Source organism: Acomys minous (genome assembly GCF_964271855.1).
Source record: "Acomys minous genome assembly, chromosome: 5".
In the NCBI taxonomy this organism is placed as follows: domain Eukaryota; kingdom Metazoa; phylum Chordata; class Mammalia; order Rodentia; family Muridae; genus Acomys; species Acomys minous.
The window spans coordinates 9,030,352-9,054,837 of NC_140494.1; the positions used below are offsets into that span (position 1 = coordinate 9,030,352).

General features: G+C 44.6%; 1 protein-coding gene across 1 annotated transcript in view; it reads left to right on the forward strand.

Annotated features, from left to right (window-relative positions):
- Positions 1-225: 225 nt before the first annotated feature.
- The window catches only part of ITIH2 (inter-alpha-trypsin inhibitor heavy chain 2), a 34,342-nt gene continuing 10,081 nt past the window's right edge, over positions 226-24,486 (forward strand). Inside the window, exons 1-14 of the mRNA XM_084781054.1 lie at positions 226-514; positions 1,835-1,909; positions 3,219-3,251; positions 4,728-4,897; positions 7,505-7,609; positions 11,096-11,258; positions 13,189-13,296; positions 13,931-14,059; positions 15,329-15,445; positions 16,533-16,701; positions 17,624-17,749; positions 20,492-20,673; positions 22,643-22,828; positions 23,164-23,303. Of these exons, the coding sequence (XP_084637180.1) occupies positions 431-514; positions 1,835-1,909; positions 3,219-3,251; positions 4,728-4,897; positions 7,505-7,609; positions 11,096-11,258; positions 13,189-13,296; positions 13,931-14,059; positions 15,329-15,445; positions 16,533-16,701; positions 17,624-17,749; positions 20,492-20,673; positions 22,643-22,828; positions 23,164-23,303 (1,787 nt within the window). The 5' untranslated portion in view covers positions 226-430. The remainder of the gene's footprint in view (positions 515-1,834; positions 1,910-3,218; positions 3,252-4,727; positions 4,898-7,504; positions 7,610-11,095; positions 11,259-13,188; positions 13,297-13,930; positions 14,060-15,328; positions 15,446-16,532; positions 16,702-17,623; positions 17,750-20,491; positions 20,674-22,642; positions 22,829-23,163; positions 23,304-24,486) is intronic.

Below are 24,486 nucleotides of genomic sequence, written 5' to 3' on the forward strand. Positions count from 1 at the left end.
TTAGTTTAGCTCTTCTTTCTGGGTTTATTTCTCAATATAGTCCTTTACTTGAACTGTTAAAGAGGACAATAATTATCTTCAGATGTCTCTGATTTAAGATCAATTAAAATCAACAAAATCAAAGGGGAAAAACGTAGAGCCGTCTAACCCTGGGTCTGACCCTGACTCATCCGCAGTCCAGGGAGTGCTCCGGGCCTTGCTGTTTGAATAACCCCCGCTGTCCCTTCCACGCCCACAGCTCAAGTTTGAGCTACAGAACAAATATTTGTCCTGAATTTGAGCAAAGTTAGAACGCTTTCTTCTTTTTTTTTTTTCTTTTTAAAACTATCTGCTCTCCTCAACAGACAAGTTCCTGTGAACCCGACTCAGTAGCAGGGGGATTCTCCCCAGACCATCTGCTCTGGAGAGCTTGGCACGGCTGTCCAGCAAAATGCAGCGCCCCACGTGCATTCTCATCTGGCTATTTCTTTTGGAAGCACAAGCCTTCGAAATCCCTGTGAATGGGTATGCTGAAGTAAGTACTTCTGGGGGCTCCTTGCTATTGGCCTGGACAAATGGGCTGCAGATAGCTGAGTGAACTTGCTCTGAGCGGAACAGAAACTTAGGGGAACATTCATCCGACAACAGGTGCTTCCTGTTATAAATATGAAATGCATTTGCTTATTAAGATATTATCAGGTGTTTGCATGAAACTTAAATCAAGTTCAGTGGTCAGATGTTTACATAGCATTTACAGAGCATGGTTGTCCACTCCTTATATAAAAGCATGTAGAGTAACAGACCAATTCAAAAGGATTTCCATGTGAATTTCGAGACACAGTACATGGACCAGCACTGCCTAGTGATTGCTAGTATTGGTACATAGAGATACTATTTTTACTTTTTTTACACAGTCATTCTCAAAGGATCATCATCTTTTATACCTAAGTGAGCAATTATTTTTGTAATAAGGACACTTTAAATATTGTGGTAAAGAAGGCGGCAACATAGCTGGCAAACTGCAAGGGTTTCAAGTCTCCCCTTGAGGACTTTCAACACCCAATTGTAGGATAAATCTTTTTATTTTTCATGACAGGGTTTCTCTGTGTAGCCTTGGCTGCCCTGGACTCACTTATAGACCAGGCTGACCTTGAACTCACAGTGATCCACCTGCCTCTACCTACCAAGTGCTGGGATTAAAGGCATGCCTGGTTTCACTGTAGGATAAATCTTGAACTGAGCCATTTGAGTATCACACAAGAGCTACTTCTGTGATGGCAGAGGAAAAGAAAATGTTACAGGATTATTCTAGAAAATACCAAGGAGTGGGCTGCACACAAAAAATACCAAAGGGGGGAAAATGTGTTTTCAGAAAGGAAAATCACTGTACTTAGAAACTATCATGTTTTCCAACACTTTGAAAAACAGAAGAATGTGTCAGAAATCTCAGATTGAAGCCAAAACGCTCAGACATGTTTGTTCTTTTTCAGTCATTTCTAACCAGTTTTCTTTTCATACCTTTATCTGTCCAATCCCATATGATCAATGCCCCCTAAATCTACCCAAGTCCTTTCCCAGGCACCTTTTATCATTAGATTACATGTCTGTCCTATCATGTTTAGGCAAACTCAAAATTGAATTATTCTCACACCCAACAAATGTGACATGGTTCATTTCCATTTACTTATTTCTGAAACCTAACTAGCAAATACACATACTAAAGAATTTATTAAATTAAAGATAAGACAATCCAATGACAGAGGGAAGAATATAAAGTGATATAATGAATATAAGCCTCCTCTTTTTCTGTAGATGATTTTTAAAAGAAATGAGCATGCCCAACTATCTTTTTAAGTTTGCAGAGTACGATGATCTTGTGGAACCGGCCTCAGATAAACTTCCATTTGTGCAAGAGAATGGAAGATATCAGGTACAGTAAACTCAATTCCAAAGGGCAAAAACAAGTGAGGTCCAGTACTGTTACATTCCCGCAGCTTCTGTCAAGGTGATGTGCAAAGGGACTTTCATGTTGTCTTCTAGAAGGTTCTACATATAAAGGACACATAGTAAAACCACACACTCTCCTTCCTCTGGCCACTTTGTCAAAGGGGACTGCTTGGCAAACACTTTGGTCCAAAGAACTAGAAATGCTTGGGGCCACATCCTGGAAGCTGCTGAACTGATGCTAAGCATCTCTAAATTTGTAGGGGAGGGATGTTCTGCCATGCCTGCAAGGCTCTGGCTTCTCCCACACACAGCCCACAAACTGAGAGAGGATGAATTTACGGAAGTAACACTAAGCTGAGAGACGACGGGGTTCGGGCTTTGTCTCGGCATGAATGTTTGACTTTCTAAAGTCCAGTTTTTATAGATCAATAATACTAAAAACCCAGTAGGCAGGACTTTGTGTCAGGGTTTTTAGCTTGCCTCTGGAGGGAAAACTTAGTCATTAAACACTGTGTCAAAATGTCTAAAAGAATTGGGTATAGTGGTGCATATAATGACAGCTCTCTGGAGGCTGAGGCAGGAGGATTGCTACAAAGTTGAGGCCATTTTGAGCTGCATGGTAAGCTCCAGGACAGCTTGGACTACAGAGTGTCTCAAAGACAAATAAACAAAGAAACAAGCCCCAAAGGCAATCCTGACCTGTGTCACACAGCATCCATTAAAATATCACTTACTCAAAAATGAACTCACATATAATCTTGGACTTATTTCACATTCCATCAGACATTAAGTGTTTACTCATAATTCTTAAGCTGACTACCTTTCAAAGGTAAGGGGATGTCCTTTCTCTGTGCTCACAGGTCCTTGCTCATATGGCCAATCTTCTAGCACGGTAGTTAAGGGCAAAGAAATTTCAAGGTACCATTCCCTATGTGAGGCTTCAGAGATAACGATGTAGGAGACACACTTAAATGCCTGCTCTCAGGTAGCTTAGTCTAAAAGGAAGAAGCCGAGTTTCCATCGTCCCGCACATAGGATGGATCATTATGAGCAACGCAATGCTCTGAGGAAAGCACATAATACTGCTACATAAACAGTAAAGGAAGCTGAGTTGAGGGTCAGAGATTCTCATGGACAAAGTTCTCCCAAAGCTGTGACACCACCCCACCCCACCCCCGCACCCTGCCCCGAGAGTTTCAATAACATCTTATCACAGAGAACGTGGGGTTTGCCCTGAGGTAGCCAGTCACCTATGGCTAAAGAGTGACTGTGTCTCTGACTTCCTTCCACAGAGAAGCCTTCTTGAAGAGTCAGGAGAGAAGATGGTAAGTTTGCTTTGGTTGTGTCACAGATTGGTGTGTGAGTGATTTTTCAGTTAGCTATTACCTGGAAATCAATCCAGGTGTCTCCTTTGTATCCGTCACTGGAAGTATTTACCTGACTTTTGGAACTTTCCCTTGCCCAACTCTGTTTGGAAGGTCTTCTGAAAACTCACCATTAAAGAGTGCAACACCTGCAGGACGGGCAGATGCTGCTGAGCGAGGGCTGAAATGCTTTCCCCCGTTTTATCACGCTTTAGTAATGATAGAGGATTTAACCAACAATATGTATTTAATTCCTACTTAATAGCTTTGATTTAAAAGTATGACGCCTAATATCTGTGGTAGTAAAAGCCACTCTCAGGCAGCATGGCTCAAGTTCCTGAAAGGTCTGGAGTAGACCTTCCAGTCACAAGAGAAACGCCCAAAGGAAGTGGTTTATATTGGTTTCCTGTTCTGAACTGAGAGCTTCCCATTGAAGCAGGAAGAAGGGTAACTGGCCTGGGTTTTATCTTAGATTTAGGATAGGCTGAGCGGGGGAGGGGGAGGGAGCTAACTAGTTGGACAACAAAATCCGAGGGATGAGACCTAGTTGTGAAGTGAGAAAACCTTAAGGGAACAAAAAAGGAAAATGTAGCAGGTCACACATTGCCACAGCCACGAGTCTGAAGGACCTTGCAGCTCTTGGAACATCCTAAAGGAGATCATCTCCATACCTTGCCTGTGGTCATACTGCTACCGTGATCTGTTTTGTTTGCTTAGGTTGGGGCTACCTTCAATAGAGGAGGTAAAAGGTTGAAGATACTAAACAAATAATTGCATCAAAACGCACTTTCCAGGACAATTCTGTTCACTGTGTGCAGCCGTCTTTTCCCCTAGCTTGTTTTACTGCAGGAAAAGAAGCAAGGACTGAGGATATAATAGTGATGGGTGAGACTGAAGGAAACAGGCAGCAATATGGAGTTTGGGGTTGCATACAGAGTCCAGCCCACAGCACCCCTGCTGCATTTTACTCTGCAGACACGGGCAGGGTCCTCATTCGTCCCTGTGATTCCACCTCTTTTTCCTAGTTGCAGATCTGCATTTGAAATTATTTCCTGAGCTCTTTCGGTCCATCTTGCTTCCCACGTCCATTTTCTACACAGATTCTTTTTAAAAAAAAAAAAATAGAAAGAAGGAAAAGGAGCAAAAAAGGGGGGGGGAGAAAGAAGGGAGAGAGGGAGAGAGGCAAGGAGGAAGGGAGTGTGAAGAAGAGACGGGAAAGGGACGTGGGAGGAGACATCTCACAACAATGACCGATCTCTTTCTGTAGGTTATTTCAAGAAGTTAGAAGATTGCTTAACAATACCTGATACGTATTTACCAAATATCCCAGAATTAATTGTTCATAACAAGTAAAATATGCCACTTGCAACACCGCACACCTAGTGCTTTCCATGTGGGTTTCTTATTACTACACTTATGCTTTCTTGCCAATTTCAGGATGAAGTTGACCAAGTAACTCTTTATAGCTACAAAGTCCAGTCCACTATCACTTCTCGGATGGCCACGACCATCATCCAGAGCAAACTGGTGAACAATTCTCCACTGTCCCAAAGTGTCATGTTTGATGTTCAGATCCCCAAAGGAGCCTTTATCTCCAACTTCACCATGTGAGTTACTCCTGCGTAGAACCTAGAATTGGACGTCCCTCTGTCTTAGAATCAACGTCCTCCTGTTACAACAGGCATTAGGATTAGGGGTCCTCTATTTTTCCTTCCTGAGCTATTGACCTGCTTTATGTCACTATGGGATGGGTCCTTGTCGTGTGTGTGTGTGTGTGTGTGTGTGTGTGTGTGTGTGTGTGTGTGTGTGTGTGAGTGTGTGTGTGTGTCCATGCCTCAGCAAGTTACTGGAGGTCAGAGGACAACTTGTAGGACTCAGCTCTCTCCTTCTAATTTGTGCATCCTGGGAATCAAATTCAGCTCCTCAGGCTTGGTGACAAGTGTCTTTACCTGCTGAGCCATCTCAACATTTCCTGTGTTAACTATATTTTCTAAAAATGAATAAAAGTTAAATATGTGGAAAAAAGCACTATGCATAATGGTATCTTTTAAATTGTCTTTAAGTTTTACATTTTTGATAGAGTATCTCTATGAATTTCATCCAGACCTCATGCCATCTCTGCTTTTTCAAGTGGTGCAATTAATGGCACACACTACCATGCCTGGCTTCTAGGACAAGTTCAGTGAGCTCTTCCTGAAAAGTAAAGGGGAAGGTGCTGCTTTGTGGCATCATGTATATAAACCACATTTTAAACTATTTTGATAAATTGTTATGATTAAATCACGTAACTAAAATGTATTCTAGATATTTTGGGATTCAGTTTTTCTTCATTCATTTTCTTTCTTTTTAAGATTTATTTATTTATTTATTTTAAGTAGATGAGTGCTCTATCTGCATGTACACCTGCAGACGGCATCATATCACATTACAGATGGTTGCGAGGCACCATGTGGTTGAACTCAGGACCTCTGGAAGAACAGCCACTCCTCTTAAGCACTAAGCCATCTCTCCAGCCCCCCATTTGCTTTCTTTTTTCCCTTCTTATCCCATAGGTAAATTGAAGTAACAAACACCATGAAATATACATTTATTTTGGTCTGCTTGTGCTAAATTTTCAGACTGGAGAAGGTGTCGTGGGCTATGTAGACCTTAGAGTCAGCCAAAATAGTTTTCTACCTTTAATCAAGATCCCAAATGCACATGGGTGTGTCTCTAGAGAACTGTTCGACTTTGAACCTTTCTGTGATTTGATGGGAAGATACTGGACTTGGTTTTCATTCTTGTTCTGACCAGCTTGAGCAAGTCACTTGTCCCCTTAGGTCTAATTTCTCTTATGTGAAATCTGTCTGCTATTGGAACTTGGAGAGGGACACTCTTCAGAGAAGTTGTCCCTCCTGTTAAGGCATATCTAGCATTCTTGGCGACTTCCCATACATGCCAATGGCCATGGTCACCTTGGCCAAACCAGGAACTTTTCTACCTACTTCTAAATGTTTCCTTAGGAAAGATGGTACAGGCTATTAAGTTTCCATCTGAAACTCTGACATTCTGTTCTTCCAGCCCCATTGCTTGGTGAGGAATTAGTACAAGTCAATTAAGAGTTGGGTAGAAAGAGGCAAAGACACAAAGTGAAGGCAGGGAATCCTCAAGAGAGATGTTGAGATAAACAGAACCTTTTAGAGGGATTCACCTGGGCTCTTTTCCATCTTTCCAGGATGGCACCCGACCCTGTTCTAATTGTCCGGTGGCACTGTAACTAAGTACTACAGGCTAGGTGGGTGAAAACAACATTTTTCCATAGTTCTGGAGGCTTGAAAATCAAGATGCTGGCAGATTCAGTGTCTAAAGCAATCTCACTCCTTGGCTCATAGATGGTTTTCTTTCATCTGCCTTCACGCAGTGGAAAAGAGAAACAAAGCACTGGCTTCTCTTTTATTACAGCACTCATCCTACTTGTGAGGACTCCTTTCTTGTGACCTATATACCTCCTAAAGTGCCTGCTTTCCAAAAACATCACACTGGGAGGGAGAAGTCAACCTACCAATTTTGGTGGGACACCTTCATTCTTTTGTTTGTTTGGTTGGTTGGCTGGTTGGTTTGGTTTTTTGTTTTTCAAGACAGGGTTTCTCTATGTAGATTTAGCTGCCCTGGACTCACTTTGTACATCAGGCTGGCCTCAAACTCCCAGTGATCTACCTGCTTCTGCCTCCTGAGTGCTGGGACTAAAGGCATGTGCCATCACTGCCCTCCTTCTTCTTCTTCTTCTTCTTCTTCTTTCTTCTTCTTCTTCTTCTTCTTCTTCTTTTTCTTTTTTATTTTTAATTCTTATCTCTTCCAAGAATGATCTGATAAACCAAGTGAAAATTCACGAACAAGTGGCTTATGAGCAACCTCCCCTAGGCATCTGGCACATTTAAAGGGAATACCCACACCACCATGCTTTACCCAAAGAATATGACCTGAATACGGAGAGGCTTAAATATATAGTAGTACATGAGAGAAATCTGGGGAGCTGGAACCCAACTTAACTTCCCTCAAATTACAGTCAGATGAAGAAAGTCCTGTCTATAAATTATTCCATGATCACTTGTCTTGTTTCCTGCAGAATCAAACTGTTCACTGCCCTCCTTCGTGCAGTCTAACTGATTGGTTGTTCTTTGTTAGTTTCCCTAAGACTACTAATGTGGCCCGCTGTGGACTTCTGTCTATTCCAGGACTGTGAACGGCGTGACATTTACGAGCTCCATTAAGGAGAAAACTGTGGGCCGAGCTCTTTATTCACAGGCAAGAGCAAAAGGCAAGACAGCCGGATGGGTGAGGTAAGGGCTGGGGAGCAGGGCTTGACATCTTGCCTCTGTATCTGTTTCCCTCCTACGGCCATTCCTCACACTGCACAGCAGGCTCCAGGATGACTCTGAGCCCAGGAAAATGGCTGTCCTGCAGTCTGACAATAGAGTTAGGTGTCACCGTGTCTGTTTCCCCAAAGACCTCGTTTCTATCTATGAGGTTTGGAAGTTTTACATGGAGTTTCTTGTGTGACTTGCCTTGCAAGTAGACGGATGTTATGTAGATAAACACCCGTGATATTGTTACAAACACACCCTGGGGATGGAGAGATGGCTCAGTAGTTAAGAACACTGGCTGCTCTTCCAGCGGTCACGGATTCAAATCTCGGCACCCACATGGCTGCTCACAACCATTAGAAATTCCAGGTCTGGGGGACCCAACACCCTCTTCTGGCCTATACAGGCACTACAGGCATGTGATGCACAGACACACATGCAGGTAAAACACTAGTAACACACAGAATAAAAAATAGCAGAAGGAAAGGCTTGCAACATAGTTTTAGTGGATAACTCTATTTTATGGGCTATGGCTTTTAAAGCATCAACCCCAAAACATAGCTTCTGGTGTATTTTTTTCTTTATAGCTTAAATATGACTCACTTCAAAAAAGCAGCCTTCTGTGGCCAAGGGAAATGGTGCAATCAGGAAAGTTATTGCCTTAAAACACAGGAACCCAAGTTCATGCCCCTAGGACCTCTATGGAAAGACAAGGTGATGGCACACACTTGTAATGCCAGTGTGAGGGAGCAGAGGCAGGTCGATCCCTGGGGCTCAGTGGCCCGCCAGCCTATCCTAACTGTCTGGTCTACACAGCGAGTGGCTTTACAAAAGGGCAATACCTGAAGGGCTGGTAGGTGGCTCAGAGGTTAGGAGCACATACACTCTTCTACAGGGCCTGAGTTTGATTCTCAGCACTCACTGAATGGCTCACAAGTTCCTATAACTCCAGCTCCGGAGGATATAGTGCCCTCTTCTGCCTGCAACAGGCACACGCACTCATGTATATATACACACACACACTGGCATACACATACACATGCTTTTGTTAGAACCCCTGCTCAGGTGAAGTTGATAGGCAGCACAGTCTTCTTGGGGGGTCCCATAATATGGGGAGTAAGGACTGCTCCTGACATGGACTCTGGCCTCCACACATTGGTCACTTTGCCTTGGTGGGGGCAGCCTTGCCAGGCCACAGAGGAAAGAGGATACTGGCAGTCCAGATGAGATTTGATAGGCTGAAGTCAGATGTTAGGAAAGGAGGACTCCCCTTTCTGAGGACTAGGGGAGGAAGGGAGGGGGTGTGAGGGAGAGAATGTGGGACCAGGAGGCAATGAAGGAGGAAATACACACACACACACACACACACACACACACACACACACACACACATATGTATATATGCGTGTATATGTGTATATATATCCTTTAAAACTCTCGTACATGGGCTGGATACATAGCTCAGAGGTTAAGAGCACTGACTGCTCTTCCAGAGGTCCTGAGTTCAGTTCCCAGCAACCATCTATAATGACATCTGGTGCCCTCTTCTGCCTTGCAGGTGTACATGAAATATACATAATAATAAATCTTAAAAAAAAAAAGTCTGGTACACACAAACACATTTACCTTCACACACATAAACTTACATACATACATACATACATACACCATGAAAACTACATAAGATTTTAAAATAAAATAAGGCAAGCCTTTCAACCCAAAATTTCAAAGACCCCTTCACCATGCATTTACTCCTCATACCACACACTCCATCTTCTTCCAAATCCCGCCACGTTCCTTCTCTTTTGCCTTCTCTTCCCCGTCACAAAACTTCCCTGTAGTAGGAGTTCCCTTCATTTCACTAGTGTAGTTTTGTTCATAAGCAGAATGCGTTGTACGTCAACTCTGCACCCAGTGCTGCTGTTAGAAGCAACATAAAGACAAGCACTGCCAGACTCCACAGAGCACAGAGTCAGGAAACAATGGCTACTGTGTGGACAGCGGGCAGGGCAGGTGCAGGGTGGGGGGGGGGGGGAATAGGGGGGTTCTTCTGTAGGGAGGCCCAGAAAATCCTCACAGAAGATTAACAGTTCAGCTGAGCCCAACCAGATGCACAGACTTCAGCTACATGGAGGAAGGAGAGACGGAAGCCCACGGGAGGGGATAGCTCTAGTACCGCTGTGTGTTAACCGCCCTCATGAAGTCAGCCTGCTGAGCCCAGGGGTGACAGGCATGTACCCCCACACCAGCTAGCCTACCACCCTCTTCATCACTCAGACTCCATTTACTTGTTGGTTCCCAAAATGTCTTTGTAGCAGAATCCTTTCTGGGCACGGCAGAGTTATCAGGGGACCCGATGCCTCACTTCCAGGCCGCTCCTCACATAACATGTATAACATGATTTTTTTTTTCCCCAGCGTATTCTGTCTAGAAAGTTTGTACCAGGCATGTCAACTTTTTCCCCACTACTAAATACCTCATGCTACTCCTCTGGACCCGAATTGGCTAATTATGCACAATCAGGCCTCCACTAATTTAATTACTTAAGTTTTAAAAACCATTCGCCCAAGTGTGAGAGCACACATCTTTACTCCCAGAACTCCAGAGGCAGATGTAGAGGCAGATGTGTCTCTCTGTGAGTTCAAGAGCATTCTGGTCAACATAGCGACTTCCAAATTAAGCCGGACTAATACACAGTGAGACTTTTTCTTGAATGGAAAAAAAAATCATTCACACAGGAACACACACAGTACTCAGTGTGAATCCTATGCTGGATTTAAGCTCGCTGGAGTATCTTTCTGCTTCCCCTTTAAAGCTCTAAGCTAGGCTCAGGGCAACCATCACACTGGCTTTGATAGTGACTAAACAGGCCTTCATTGGAAACACAGACTCAGTCCTAAAAACACGGAAGCGCATCCCTCTGTAGATCTCCCTAGATCTCCCAAAGCATAACCAACACAACATAAGTCTCAGAATGCAGTGTAGGTCGTAAGTGCCGCCTTTGGAGGCAGCTAAGCTTGAGTTTGACCCATGGCCAGGGGACAGCTCTAGGACTGTTGTGTGTTAATTGTTGTGACTAGTTGTGAGACAGCTTGAGCAGGTCCCTCAGCCTCTATGCGCCTCTCTTACCACCTGAACACTGAGGGTGATGACGTCAGCGCTCATAACTGCTGCATCAGAAATGACACATGCTGAGTTCCTCGCAGAGCAGTGTCAGATCCAGGATCCTTTTGACAACTGACACTAAGACCAGCGAGAAGCTCACTAAATAAGCAAATACACCAGGTGGGAAAGGCTACAATTCTTGCTTTGATTACATTCATCTCCAACTTGCACTTTTCTCTGACGTACAAAGTTCACGTACAAAGTTCATGGACAACCGGGCAGGTCTGATCCCTGAGGATGAAGACAAGAGGTCTCTGGCTAAATTTTGTGTCTTGCATCGCCTCCCGCCACATCTAGGAGCCGAACTCTTGACATGGAGAATTTCAACACTGAGGTAAACATCCCGCCTGGAGCGAAGGTGCAGTTTGAGCTTCATTACCAGGAAGTAAAGTGGAGGAAGCTGGGGTCCTATGAGCACAAGATTCATCTGCAGCCAGGGAAGCTGGCCAAACACTTGGAGGTAGGTGAGCCTGGGGTTCGAGGGCCGGCAACAGTGCACATCTTTGGTTTATTTTTGGTTGCCGTCACCACTGGTGGTGTTTGATGCCTTTGGCTCTGAGAAGCAATGTAGAATATACTAAAAAAAGACTCGGTTGGAGTCCACCGCACCACTTCCACACAGATTTCAACACCAGCTTCGCTCATACAGCTATAGGGATGTACTGCTTGCTCTACTGGTGCCTAAGACCACAGGAATGTGTTCTCTCACAGCCAGGCAGAAATCCAACATCCAGCCATAAGTAAGCAGAGTGCATACGCACTGCCCATAGACTGAGAGGACAAATGCATCCTTGTGAACCTGTCATTCCACACATTCTGTTCCTTGCTTCCGGCATCTGCCAGGCGCAGGCAGTCCCTGGCCTTGCGGCCATTCGGCTCTGATGCTTGCCTCCCCCCCCCCCCCCACCTCTGGGCATCTCACACCTCCCTCCACCTCCCCTTCACTGCCACTGCCACATAGCAGAAGATGATTCACCTTCAAGATCCGTAATTTAGTCACATCCCTAACGACTCCTTTCCGAGGACATTCAAATTCCAATTCCTGGGTTTGGATAAGGCGCCCTGCGGGGAGCCACCCTTGAAATGAGCCTTCAGGTAAAAGGTTGAGATTTGAGCCTTACAGCTAAGACTCATAAGCCAGATAAACTACTCTGCCTATAAAATATTCAGCCTCAGTAATTTTAACATGGCTAAGAGTGAAATAATATACTGTTTTTTCATACTGTTCTGTTTTACACACAACACACACACACACACACACACACACACACACGAGAAACACTCATACACATAACATAATATATATCTTTTAAAAATTTCATGGTCCTAGCATCCTGGCCAGGGGCTCTTGGATGACCTATAATACAGAGAAACAGAAAGGCAGCCAGCTCTATGCAGAAGAGGGAAAATCTGTGGGTGACCTCCCTTTACACCAATTTCCTGTCTTGAAAATTCACTCACTCCATAATAGCAGCATTCATCCCTTCCACAGTGATACCCAATCACCTTGCATAAGGCCCCATCTCCTGTTTGCCTGTGTAGGCGGTGTATGAGTATGTTCCTGGGTAAACTCACCTGTGCACGTGCCGGCAGAGGTCAGAGGTTAGCTTCCGGTGTCTTCTTCGGTCACTTTCCACATTTCTTCTTTGAGACAGAGTCTCTTCCTGAACCTAGAGCTCATTGCCTGGCCAGTTAGTCTCCAGGGTCCTCCTTCCTCCACTGCCAGTGCTGAGGTTACAGGCGCGGGCTGCCACACCTAGATTTGACTTGAGCAGTGGTATTTAGAACGCAGGCTCTCAAGCATGCCTGGGAAAGCCCTTTGCGCCCTCTGTAGCCTGAGGCCCCACCCACTTCCGCTAAGGCCACACCAGTGACCAATAGCTGTCCAGCATGTGAACCCTTGGGCGGTACACTAAAGTCAGATCCTGAGCAGGGATTCCCAGACTGCTTTCAAGGGAGCTGCTTTAAAGTTGCGCGGCAGCTCACGGCCACCCTTTCTGTTTCACCATTGGCTGAGCCATAATCTGCTTCATCAAGCTTCTGCTGCCTTCACTTCCCCCACCATGATGGACTGTGGTGGAAAACAAAGCCTGTCTCCCTTAACTTGCTCTTGTCCGAGTATTTTATCACAGCAACAAGAAGAAAAGCACAGTCCGGGAAAATAAATCCTGGGAGAGTGAGGCGATAGATTCTGAGTTCCTAGAAAGGAGTTAAGCCTCTGCGGTGAGATAAGTCGAACCCAGGGAACTTAAAGAACGTCCCAGGGTGATCATGAGAGCTGGGAGAAACTGGGGGATGATAAAAGGCGGCAGAGAGCTTAGCAGTAACTTCGCTCTCCTCCTTTAAAGGTCTCTAAGGACTTATGATTCTGTCCTTTCCCCCCACTTAAGGTGAATGTGTGGATTATTGAACCTCAAGGAATGAGATTTCTTCACGTCCCTGACACATTTGAAGGCCATTTCCAAGGCGTCCCAGTCATAGCCAAAGGACATCAGAAGGTACTGGATGCATTGCACGCTGCCAGCTATCCGAGCGAGCGGTCACGAGGTCCTGGCTCTTTTCCTCCTGCGCTCTGGACTGTGGTGGGGGCGGAGCCGGGGAGGGGCGAGGAAGAGTGGCCTGATGGGCCGAGGTCAACGGCTAGACTTTCTTTTCTATTAAGTATACAAAGCAGCACTCCCAATTCTGCAATTTTGTTTCACCCACTCTGGAGCCTCCTTTTTCCCAAGGCATCTTACTTGACCGGTAGTCAGGGCAACCTTCACATAGAGAATTCTCATAAATCGAAATACTCGCCTCAATTGTCCTTGCCTTACTGGCCAATAACAAACAAATCTGAAAAGGTCAGAGTCCTCTAAGAACTTCCACAGACTCTTCTCAGAGTGGGAGCCATTCCTTCCACGGTATCTGGTGGAAAACTCGGCGAATATCTTTTTTAAAAGGCCTGACGCCTGGGAAACAGTACCACAGCCTGCTGGCTGCTCCTCTCGGGAGTCGTTTCCATAAGTATTGGACTAATGGATGCTGTCAGCACGCTGTTACCCTGTGTGCATGAGCAGGGGCAACTGCCAAGCTCTCACCTGTCAGGCTCTGGGAGCCAAGCTCAGCTTCTGATATCTCTGTCGGTCGCAGGCGCATGTCTCCTTCAGACCCACAGTAGCACAGCAGAGAAGATGCCCCAACTGCACTGAGACTGCAGTAGATGGAGAGTTGGTGGTGATATACGATGTCAACAGGGAAAAGAAGGCTGGGGAGCTTGAGGTGAGTGCCACCAGGCTCTGGGAGAGCTACTACGCTGAGGCCGAAAGACTCTGGGCTGTTGAGCACACTCTTTGGTTTGTGGGTAGCTTCCAGTTGTCAAAGGAAGCATTCAGGATACAGAGAAAAGACCATAATCATATTTTTTCTGATATGTATCCAAGAATTATCCTTTATGCCGTAAAAAAAGCGATTAAAATGGTCTATAGATATTGGCTTGTTGGTAAAGTGCTTGCCATTGCAAACATGAAGACCTGAGTGCCACCCTCAGAACATACATAAAGAATCCGGGTATGGTACACGCTGTCCGGGTTTTATTTCTGTTCGCTGTGATAAAGTACCCTAATTGGAAAACAAACTTATGGAGAAAGGGGGCCTATTCAGCTGCTCGCAATTTCAGGTTATAGCTCATCATAACATGGAAGTCACAACGGCAAGAGCTGAAAGGTGCTATTCACATCATGCCCAGGGTTCAGAGCAGAGACAAATGGATGCACCCATGCTCACTTGCTCATTTGCTCCAGCTGAGCTGAATTTCTCTGTTCTGGTGCAATTCAGAATCCCCCTGACAAGGGAATAGCGATGCCCACGGTGGACTGGGTCCTCCACAACAGTTAACTTAAGACAACCCCACATTTACACAGACATACCCACAAGCTAACCCAATGTAGACAGTTCCTTTGAGACTCTCTCCTTGGATCACTCTAAATTGCAACTGGCTGACAATTAAAGTTGGCCATCAAATAGGCATTTGCTCTCCCTTCCCTGCCCCCCCCCACCAACTAAGTCCAACTCCCAGAATGGTAGACTGTGCTAAACTATCTCCCAGGGCCCAGTGAGAATACTGTTTCTTTGGAGACTTCCTTCCTAACCGTAACACTTAGCACGCTGTGCCCAGACCACTTATTAGCTGTCCCTATCCTCATTGGTTGGGACCTGCAAGGCCAAGACTGCCTGATTCAGCGTTACTTAGCAGAGTCTTACACTGGACCAGGAGCTTGAGGTGGACACCCAGATGACATGGAGTAGCGCACAGTGGAACAGATTCAGGGGGAAGGGGAGCAGCACCGAGACTGGCTTAGACTCCCAGAACAGTGGAGCGTGAGAAGGGTGGGCACCTGCCATGCTTCCATCTCTGTCCTTATTTTTGTCACCACAAACGTGCTTCTCCTGCAGCCCGCCTCTCCTCTCTAGTCTCCACCTCCGTCCTCTACCTTCCAAACACTGGTCAGCATCTGACTCAAATGTAAGTCTTTGTGGTTTTCTTTTTAGGTTTTTAATGGATATTTTGTGCACTTCTTTGCTCCTGAGAACATGGACCCAATTCCCAAAAACATCCTTTTTGTTATTGATGTCAGTGGCTCCATGTGGGGAATTAAGATGAAACAGGTAAGGACTCCTTGTCCGCGCTGGTAGGTGAAGGCTCCGCCCTCTTTGGCTCTCTTGATGATGCAGCAGGTCAGTGTACCCCTCAGCCTCCCTACTTAGGGCTAAAACGAAGAAACTGTACTGGTTGATTCTCAACCTTTCCCAAAGCTGTGGGGCTATTGTACGTCTACTGGGCTTCTGCCAAGATCAATGCTTCCTTCTCGTCTCCAGGTTTCCTCCTTTCTCTTCCCTCTTTTGCTGTATATGTATATGTATTATATATATATATATATATATATATATATATATATATATATATATATATATAAATTCTATGTCTCAAAACTCAAAACTTTGGAAAAGCTCCATCTTTATGTCACGTCCTCTCATTCTGATCATGTCTCAGCATGGCGGTTAGCTTTAGTACGTTGCCATTAGTCACAAGTAACTACATACCCATGAGAGGTATAGGGGGATTTTGCAAGTTACTACCACAGTCAGCAAAAGCCAGGCAAGTGAAAGCCCCTGTCTCAAAACCCAAGGGAGATGGCGTCTGAGAAAAGACAGCCAAGGTTCACTTCTGGCCTCCACATGCACACATACACACACGCATGTACACACACACATACACATGCACACATGCATACACACACACCACACACACACACACACACACACACATATACACATGCGCGCACATATGCACGCACAACGTGACTTCATATATTGCCCTCTGTTTTTGAGGGAATGGTACCCAGTTAAATATTGTAAAAACTATTCCTTTCTTCCTTTCATCATCCAATAATATCTGTGAAGTACCTACTATGTGTCCAGCAGCGCCAAGGAAATACCTAAATTTGTGCTGTTTATCTTAAAGTAGGACCAGACAAACTAGTATAGTTAAGAATATAGAAAAATTTGAGCATCCAAAGTCCAGTAGTACACACTCAGACATAAGGGGTGGGTCTGTGTTGCCTGTGGAGTTTCCTTGATAAGCTGAGCTTGAGTCGGGATTTGGAAGATGAACAGGGCCAGAGATGAGTCTCTGGATTTCTCCTTCGTCTTGAGTTGTATGTAATGAGACCTCTCTCGGTTCTCTTTGAGACAGACTGTGGAGGCGATGAAGACCATATTGGATGACCTGAGAACAGAAGACCAATTCTCTGTGGTTGATTTCAACCATAATGTTCGAACCTGGAGAAGTGATTTAGTTTCAGCCACTAAAACACAAGTTGCAGATGCCAAGAGATACATCGAGAAAATTCAGCCTAGTGGAGGTAGGTGGGTTTATTCTAAAGCCTACAGGGAAACTGCCAGAAGTCTCAGCTGGTTTCACTCAAGAATCATATTCCTTCTGAGTGGAGTGACAGGTCTTACAATCTCAGACTTAGGAGACTGAGGTGAAAGAATTGCAAGTTCAGTTGTTCCCCTGAGCTACAGTTAGTTCAAGACCAGCCTGGACTGTACAGTGGAACCTTGTCTCCAACAACAACAATAACAACAACAAAAACAACAACAACACAACAACAACAACCAAGATTTGTTATTCTCTACCAAACTGGTATTTGCTCAGTCTGCAATAGTCTACCTTAAATAATACCTTTATTAATTTTTAAAAATGAATACCATTTGTGGAGAAATAATAACACATAATACATTTCACATATGTCTTTAAACAGTCCAACATTTTACCAAAAATGTTTAGTAAGTCATCCTAGGCTTCCTTATTAACTATGTAATGTAATGTATGTATGTATGTATGTATGTATGTATGTGTGATGTGCATATGTATAAAATGTAAAGACCTTCCAGGTATCTTAGCAAGGTCACTTAGAGTCCTTAAGTTTGCTACTTTACAAGATGATAGACCGATACATTAAAGGGCCTATTCATCTCTAAGGGGCTAGTTTAAAGCAAATAATTTACTGCACTGTGAGATCCTGATGATAGAGAAATTTGTTACTTAGAAAGCAATCAAGTGAACTTTTAATACTGAGCAAATTATGCATATGTTGTTAGAAGACAGATGAACCTGAATCCAAGTTGTGTGTGTGTGTGTGTGTGTGTGTGTGTGTGTGAGGGGGGGAGGGGAAGGGAAGGCAGGAGGGGAAGAAGGAAAGGGGGGAGGGGAGAGAGAGAGAGATAGGGAGGGAGGGAGGAAGGAAGGGAGGGAGAGAGATCATTATGTTACTTTAACAGGCACAAATATCAACGAGGCACTGCTGCGAGCAATTTTCATTTTGAATGAAGCCAGTAACTTGGGATTGTTGAACCCCGACTCAGTCTCTCTGATCATTTTGGTTTCTGATGGAGACCCAACAGTGGGCAAGTATTGCTTCAATTTTCTACTGACAAATGTTTTCACTGTTTGTTCTTAAGAATGTTATTTACATAATGTGGGAACTGTAATGGCACATACATACATTTCAAAAATGCTTTAAACCCTGGCTTCTGCAAGGAAGTGTCCTGACCCAGAAGCACCCAGGAGCAATCTTTAAAAAAAACAAAAAACAAAAAACAAAAAACAAAAAAACTTGTGTGAAAAGATTTGCTTTTGCATAATGAGAGCTAATGAAAGATGGAAGGCATTAAAATAGAAATAAAAATAAGACTCAGCAGAATTAAATATATAGAATTGTACAAAACCAGCAGCGTTATTAACCAGAAAGCAGAAGCACCTGGAGGTGAATTTGCACAGTGATCATGACAGGAAGTCAGAGGGAGTTTAAAACAATCCACACGTGGTCAGCTGCTAGGCCACCCCAGTCAGCGCTGCTCTTAAATCCCCCCTCTTTCTCCCCCTACAACACAAGCTCAGAAAGCTAAGGTTGAGCTCTATTCTATAGTGTGAGAACTGCTAGTGCATGCTGGGAAATTCATTTATTTTCTCAATATTGGGCCTGGAAAGATGGTAGATGGGAGTGGAGCATGGCACGCTTTTACCTCAGTGCCCACAGCAATGTAGTCTCTATTGTCTTCACGTCCTTTCCAACCTGCCACGGGAGAAGTGGCTGCTGGCTTGGGCAACCTTTAAATGAGTCAATTTTTTCCTTATCTACAAAATGGTTTCAGCATCTCCCTGTTGCTATTACCTGATGGTAAGTGTTAGGAACGGTGAATGCTAGATGGTGTGGCAGTGACTGAGCTGTCATGTACACAGGTGGTGTCTAGATGGTGTGGCAGTGACTGAGTTGTCATGTACACAGGTGGTGTCTAGCCAGTGCTGTATAGCTGGGCAACATAGAAGCACGGGCGGCCACTGCCACAGTGACGTCCAGGGTTCCAAAGGATGAGCGAGGACCCTTTCATTAGTACCGAGCAGTTGCTATGTGTTTGCGGTAGAGTCACAGTTTTCCCCATTTATATCTTGTGGCTTTTAATAAAATCATAAAGAATAAAGGGAAATATATATTTTTAAGTATGCCTGTTACTTACTCTTGTTTCCTAATCACTCATTTCCTCACTGGAGTTAGTCTGTGGGTACTAGCTTTCTTAGTCATTAGTGCATTCCTTTTTTACTCTATGTACATATTTGTATATACATATATGTGTGTGTATACATGCATATATGCATATACATGCATGTATTATGCTAAGGATACCCAAAATGCATGTATTTACTTTGATTTTTCTCTTTTAAAAATACTTCTAAGAGTCGGGCATGGTGGCACATGCCTGTAATCCCAGAACTCAAGGAGGCAGAAGCAGGTGGATTGCTGTGAATTTGAGGCCAGCCTGGTCTACAAAGAGAGTCCAGGACAGCCAAGGCTACACTAAGAAACCCTATCTTAAAAAACCAAACAACAACAACAACAAAGCAAAACTATCTCTAAGAAGCTGGAAAGATGACTTGGTGGTTAAAAATATTTCCTTTGCAGTACACATGGGTTTGGTTTCTAGCACCTATAAGGTGTCTCAAAGCCATCCCTAACTTCAGGGTGTCTGGTGTCCTCTTCTGACCTCCAAGGCCACTAAGCTCATATACAGTGCACATACATGCATGCAGCAAACCATTCATACACATAAAGTAAATACATTTTTTAAACTTAAATACCTTCGGTGGGACTGGGGAAATGCAGGGCCGCCAGGGGCAGGGGACGTGCAAAAGTACTTACTCTACAAGTCTAAAGATCTGGGTTTGAATCTTCAGAATGCATGCTCTTAAAAAACTGGACATGGGAGTGATAGTGGTACACACCTTCAGTGCCAGCACTTGGGAGGCAGAGGCAGATGAATCTCTGAAAATGAGACCTGGCTAGTCTACAGAGCAAGGATGGCCAAGGCTATACACAGAGAAATCCTGTCTCAAAAAAAAAACCCCAAAAAGATCTGTACGTGGCTTTTCATCCCCATAAAGTCAGCACTGTGGAAACAAAGACAGGAGAACTCAGGAGCTTGCCAGCCAGCCTGCCTTGCCAACATGGCACGTTTCCAGTTTAGTGCGAGACCCAATCTCGAGCCAATAGGGTGGGGAAAGATACAGGAAGACCCCGAGCATCTTCCTCCAGCCTCTGTATGCGTGCCTGAGGCATGCACACCTGCACACACACATGCATAAACGGCTCACTCTCTGACACAAACAAAAACACAGCATCTTTGAAGATGAAAGTAGCAGAGCAGCAGGAGTGGGCGGGGTGACACAAGGAGGATGGCAGAGTGAAGACATACGCCTCAAATACACGATGTGCTTGTGCAAGATGCAGCAGTAAACCCCGTTTTTATAAGGAATAATATATACTAATAAAACTTGGGAATGTTTTTGAGACTTTTGAATATGAATACCTAGGGTGGCTGCAGAGGATTTCCCAGCTCGGCTGCTCCATAGTCTAACCACGTTCCCTTACGGGTGACTTGTTGGGTTGTTCCTAATATGTCTCTATACCCGAATACTGTTGCTAGGCACCACTGTGCCCACTTCAGTGCTTCATGAAAGTGTGCATCTATTTAAAAAGTCCTACATTTTGGCCCACGGGATCAGAGGGCAAGTGTAGTTTCAGTCTGGATGTGTTTTGAAGATGAACCTCTTCTTACGGCGTCCTCTTGCCTTTCTGTCGTCGCCAACTCCAGGTGAACTGAAACTGTCCAAAATTCAGAAGAACGTGAGGCAGAGCATCCAGGACAACGTCTCCTTGTTTAGTTTGGGGATAGGATTCGATGTAGACTATGACTTCTTGAAGAGACTGTCCAATGAAAATCGTGGTATTGCTCAGCGGATCTACGGGAACCAGGACACGTCCTCCCAGCTCAAGGTAGCATCTCTTGGCTCCCTTCCTGGCGCTCATTCCGTTGCCCATGCACCTGTCAGACAAGCGCTTGGCGCTGGCCTCACGGTTTCACACTAGTCAGTGCAGGAAACAGTGATGAGAATGTGTAAGAAGGCAGCTGAATAGTGTCAGAAGAGGACAACAGACCCCCTGAAGTTAGGGATGGCTTTGAGATACCTTATAGGTGCTAGAAACCAAACCCATGTGTACCGCAAAGCAACTACTTTTAACCGCCGAGTCACTGCTCCAGTTTCTTAGATATTTTTTGCTTTGTTGTTGTTGTTGTTGTTGTTGTTGTCGTCATTTGGTTTTTCAAGATAGGGTTTCTTGGTGTAGCCTTGCCTGTCCTGGACTCTCTTTGTAGACCAGGCTGGCCTCAAATTCACAGCAATCCACCTGCTTCTGCCTCCTTGAGTTCTGGGATTACAGCCAACAACAACATTTGTTGTCCTAGCCACATTTACCCGTAATATCCTGGCAACTATTCAGTTAGTTGCCTTCTCATACATTCTCATCGCTGTTTCCTGCACTGACGAGTGTGAAACCGTGAGGCCAGGGCCAAGTGCTTGTCTGCTCTGTGAGCCAGAAGGCCTTCTCAAGCCCCAAGCCTCTGCCAGCCTCCCGATCCCACTGTCACAGCCACCTATTTTCTCTTTGAATTGTGTTGTGTTGGCGGGTTTGGATATTGTTTTCATAATATAAACCAAGTCCAGCTGTGCCCTTTAATCTTCCTTAAAGAAGAGAGAGACCAGTTGGGTGGCATGGTGATGGATGCCTTTAATTTCAATATTCAGGAAGTAGAAGCAAGTGGATCTCTGTGGGTTCAAGGCCAGGCTATATCCACAGCAAGTTCCCGGCCAGCTAGGGGTACATATTGAGACACTATCACATAGGACACATACACACACACACACACACACACAGAGAGAGAGAGAGAGAGAGAGAGAGAGAGAGAGAGAGAGAGAGAGAGAGAGAGAGAGACAGAGACAGAGAGAGAGAGACAGAGAGAGACAGAGAGAAAGATAGAGACCGAGAGAGACAGAGAGAGACAAAGAGACAGAGAGAGACAGAGAGAAAGAGAGAGAAACAGACAGAGAGACAGAAACAGGGTTGTTTATTTGATTGTATTTTTAAATAAAATCACTTTATTCCAATTAATACACAGCATCCTCACACTGATAGTTTGAGGAAGCCACTGAACATGTCTGTACCTCCCCGTGAAGTTCTGTCCAGCTAGGGCGGCCATTCTGACCCAGGCAGCTTCCCTTGGGGCTTCACAACTTTGCTATCAGTTAAGCTCTTCATGTGTGTGTCTGCCACATTAAAAACAGAAAGAAAAACGAGGACTGACTTGAACTAGCCAATAGTTACCATTATAAACTCCTCCATGACTTCGGTGTTTACTAAGTGGACAACCAAATTATGCCAACACCAGGCGCAGCATCTGAAGCTTGAAATACGTGGGAGATATGGGTCTAATTCAGGTCATTTCTACCATGATGGCTTTTATTACGAATGCCCACAAGCTTTCATTTCTTTTTTTTTTTTTTTCGAGACAGGGTCTCTCTGTGTAGCCTTGGCTGTCCTAGACTCACTTTGTAGACCAGGCTAGCCTCGAACTCACAGTGATCTGCCTGCCTCTGCCTCCCGAGTGCTGGGATTAAAGGCATGCACCACCACACCCAGCTAAGCTTTCATTTCTGATTGTAACACAAAGGGGAGAGATTCCTGGCTCTTAAATTGTAGATAATTTCCTAAGAGCATGTTTCTGTTTTCTGGCTTAGAGTTCATGACCACACGTTGGTCTATCACCCTAGCAATCCATGCAAATAAATTAAAGCTATCTGCTACATATGTGAGAAGTCTGGGGCAAGGGAGGGGGATACTTTAAATCTACAAAGCGGTGTGAAAATAACTACTTGTGCATTTTTTTTTTCTTTCCTATGACTTCTAGAAATTTTACAACCAGGTCTCGACTCCGCTGCTCAGAAATGTTCAGTTCAACTACCCTCACGCGTCAGTAACGGATGTCACTCAGAACAGTTTCCACAACTTCTTTGGAGGTTCTGAGATTGTCGTGGCAGGGAAACTGGATCCCAGCAAATTGGCGGAAGTCCAGGGCATCATCACTGCCACTTCGGTACTTTTGCTTCCCTGCTTCTCCTAAAAATACCGACTGGTCTCTAGTGTGCTTGGTCTGTGTTAACAAGCTAACGTTCTGCTCCCCGGCATCTTGTGTGCAGAACGGAAGCAAGAGGTGAAAGGGGAGCCATGGCACACCCCTGTCATCTTTTCAGCCACTCTATAAAACCTCACTTTTTCACCCAAACACAACCCCAGGCTCTGGAGTTTGTGCACTAAACCTACCCAGTCAAGGCTTTCTTCCCTGTATAACCCCGAAGTGATTTACACAAGATGAACTGACTGTAATTCTGATCCCTTTGGGCTCCATCAACTGATTCTTCCATTGTCCAGGCTAACACGGAATTGGTCTTGGAAACCCTGAGTGAGATGGATGACTTGGAGGATTTTCTATCAAAAGACAAGCATGCAGACCCTGACTTCACCAAGAAACTTTGGGCCTATCTCACAATCAACCAACTGCTAGCAGAGAGGTAAGAGGAGTGTACACTGCTGAGGTTTACAAATATGAAATGCCATCTAGAGCATTTGAAGTCAAGGCTGGGGATGTAGCCTAGCGTGAAAGCCCTTGCCTCGCACACGCAGGCTCTAGGCACAGTTACTATACTGCCAGCAAGACAGCATTTGGGACCAAGAAAGAAATCAAATTGATAGAGGGATTTGATTATTAATGACTGGTTCCCAGCACTTTTAACTACAGCTGGGTTATTTCTTCTTCTTCTTCTTCTTCTTCTTCTTCTTCTTCTTCTTCTTCTTCTTCTTCTTCTTCTTCTAATCCTCCTCCTCCTCCTCCTCCTCCCCCTCCTGCTCCTCCTCCTCCTCCTCTTCTTTTCTTTTTATTAGAAATGTAGCATGGATTCTGGAGAGATGGCTCAGCAGTTAAGAGCACTGGCTGCCCTTCCAGAGCACTGGGTTCAACTCCTAGGACCAACGGAACAGCTCACACCCTTCTGTAACTCTAGTTCCGGGGGATACATCCCCTGTTCTGGTATCTGTGGGCACTGCACAGAACATAGATGCAGACAAAGCACACACACACACACACACACACACACACACACACACACACACACACACATTAAATGTTTAAAATTTAAATGCCAACATGTGAGGTGTGTGATGTGCATTAATTTTAAGCATGTAGTTTAATGGATAAGTATGTATATATACATATGTACATAAAAAAAATATATATCTTCAACTTAATGGCCATCCTGTTGTAAATGTAGAAGCATTAAGGGTTCCGTTGCTCTCCTTTCCTACATCCAGAGGAAGCCACTGTTTCGACATGTATTGTGACTGATTGGCTTTGTCTGTTGCTAAGTTTCACATAACCACACAACCCATTTCTGACTTTCACTCAGCTTGACATCTGTTAGATTCAGCCAAGTCACTGAGACTGTCAATAGTCCATTTGCATTTCCTCTGGAAAACAGATCCAAGGGGAAAAAAAATCTGGCTGTGTGATTATATCGTCCCCCAAGGAACAGCTTCTTGATACTTATGCCATCCCTGGCTTCTCAGTTGAGCTGTGTTTCAAGTCTCTAGCATAAAACTCCATCATTAGAAAAACACTTGCACACATGCACCAGAGTTTCATGGGGATTTTTGCCAAAAGGATCAAAGTTTCCTTTTCACCTCTCTGATTGGACTCTC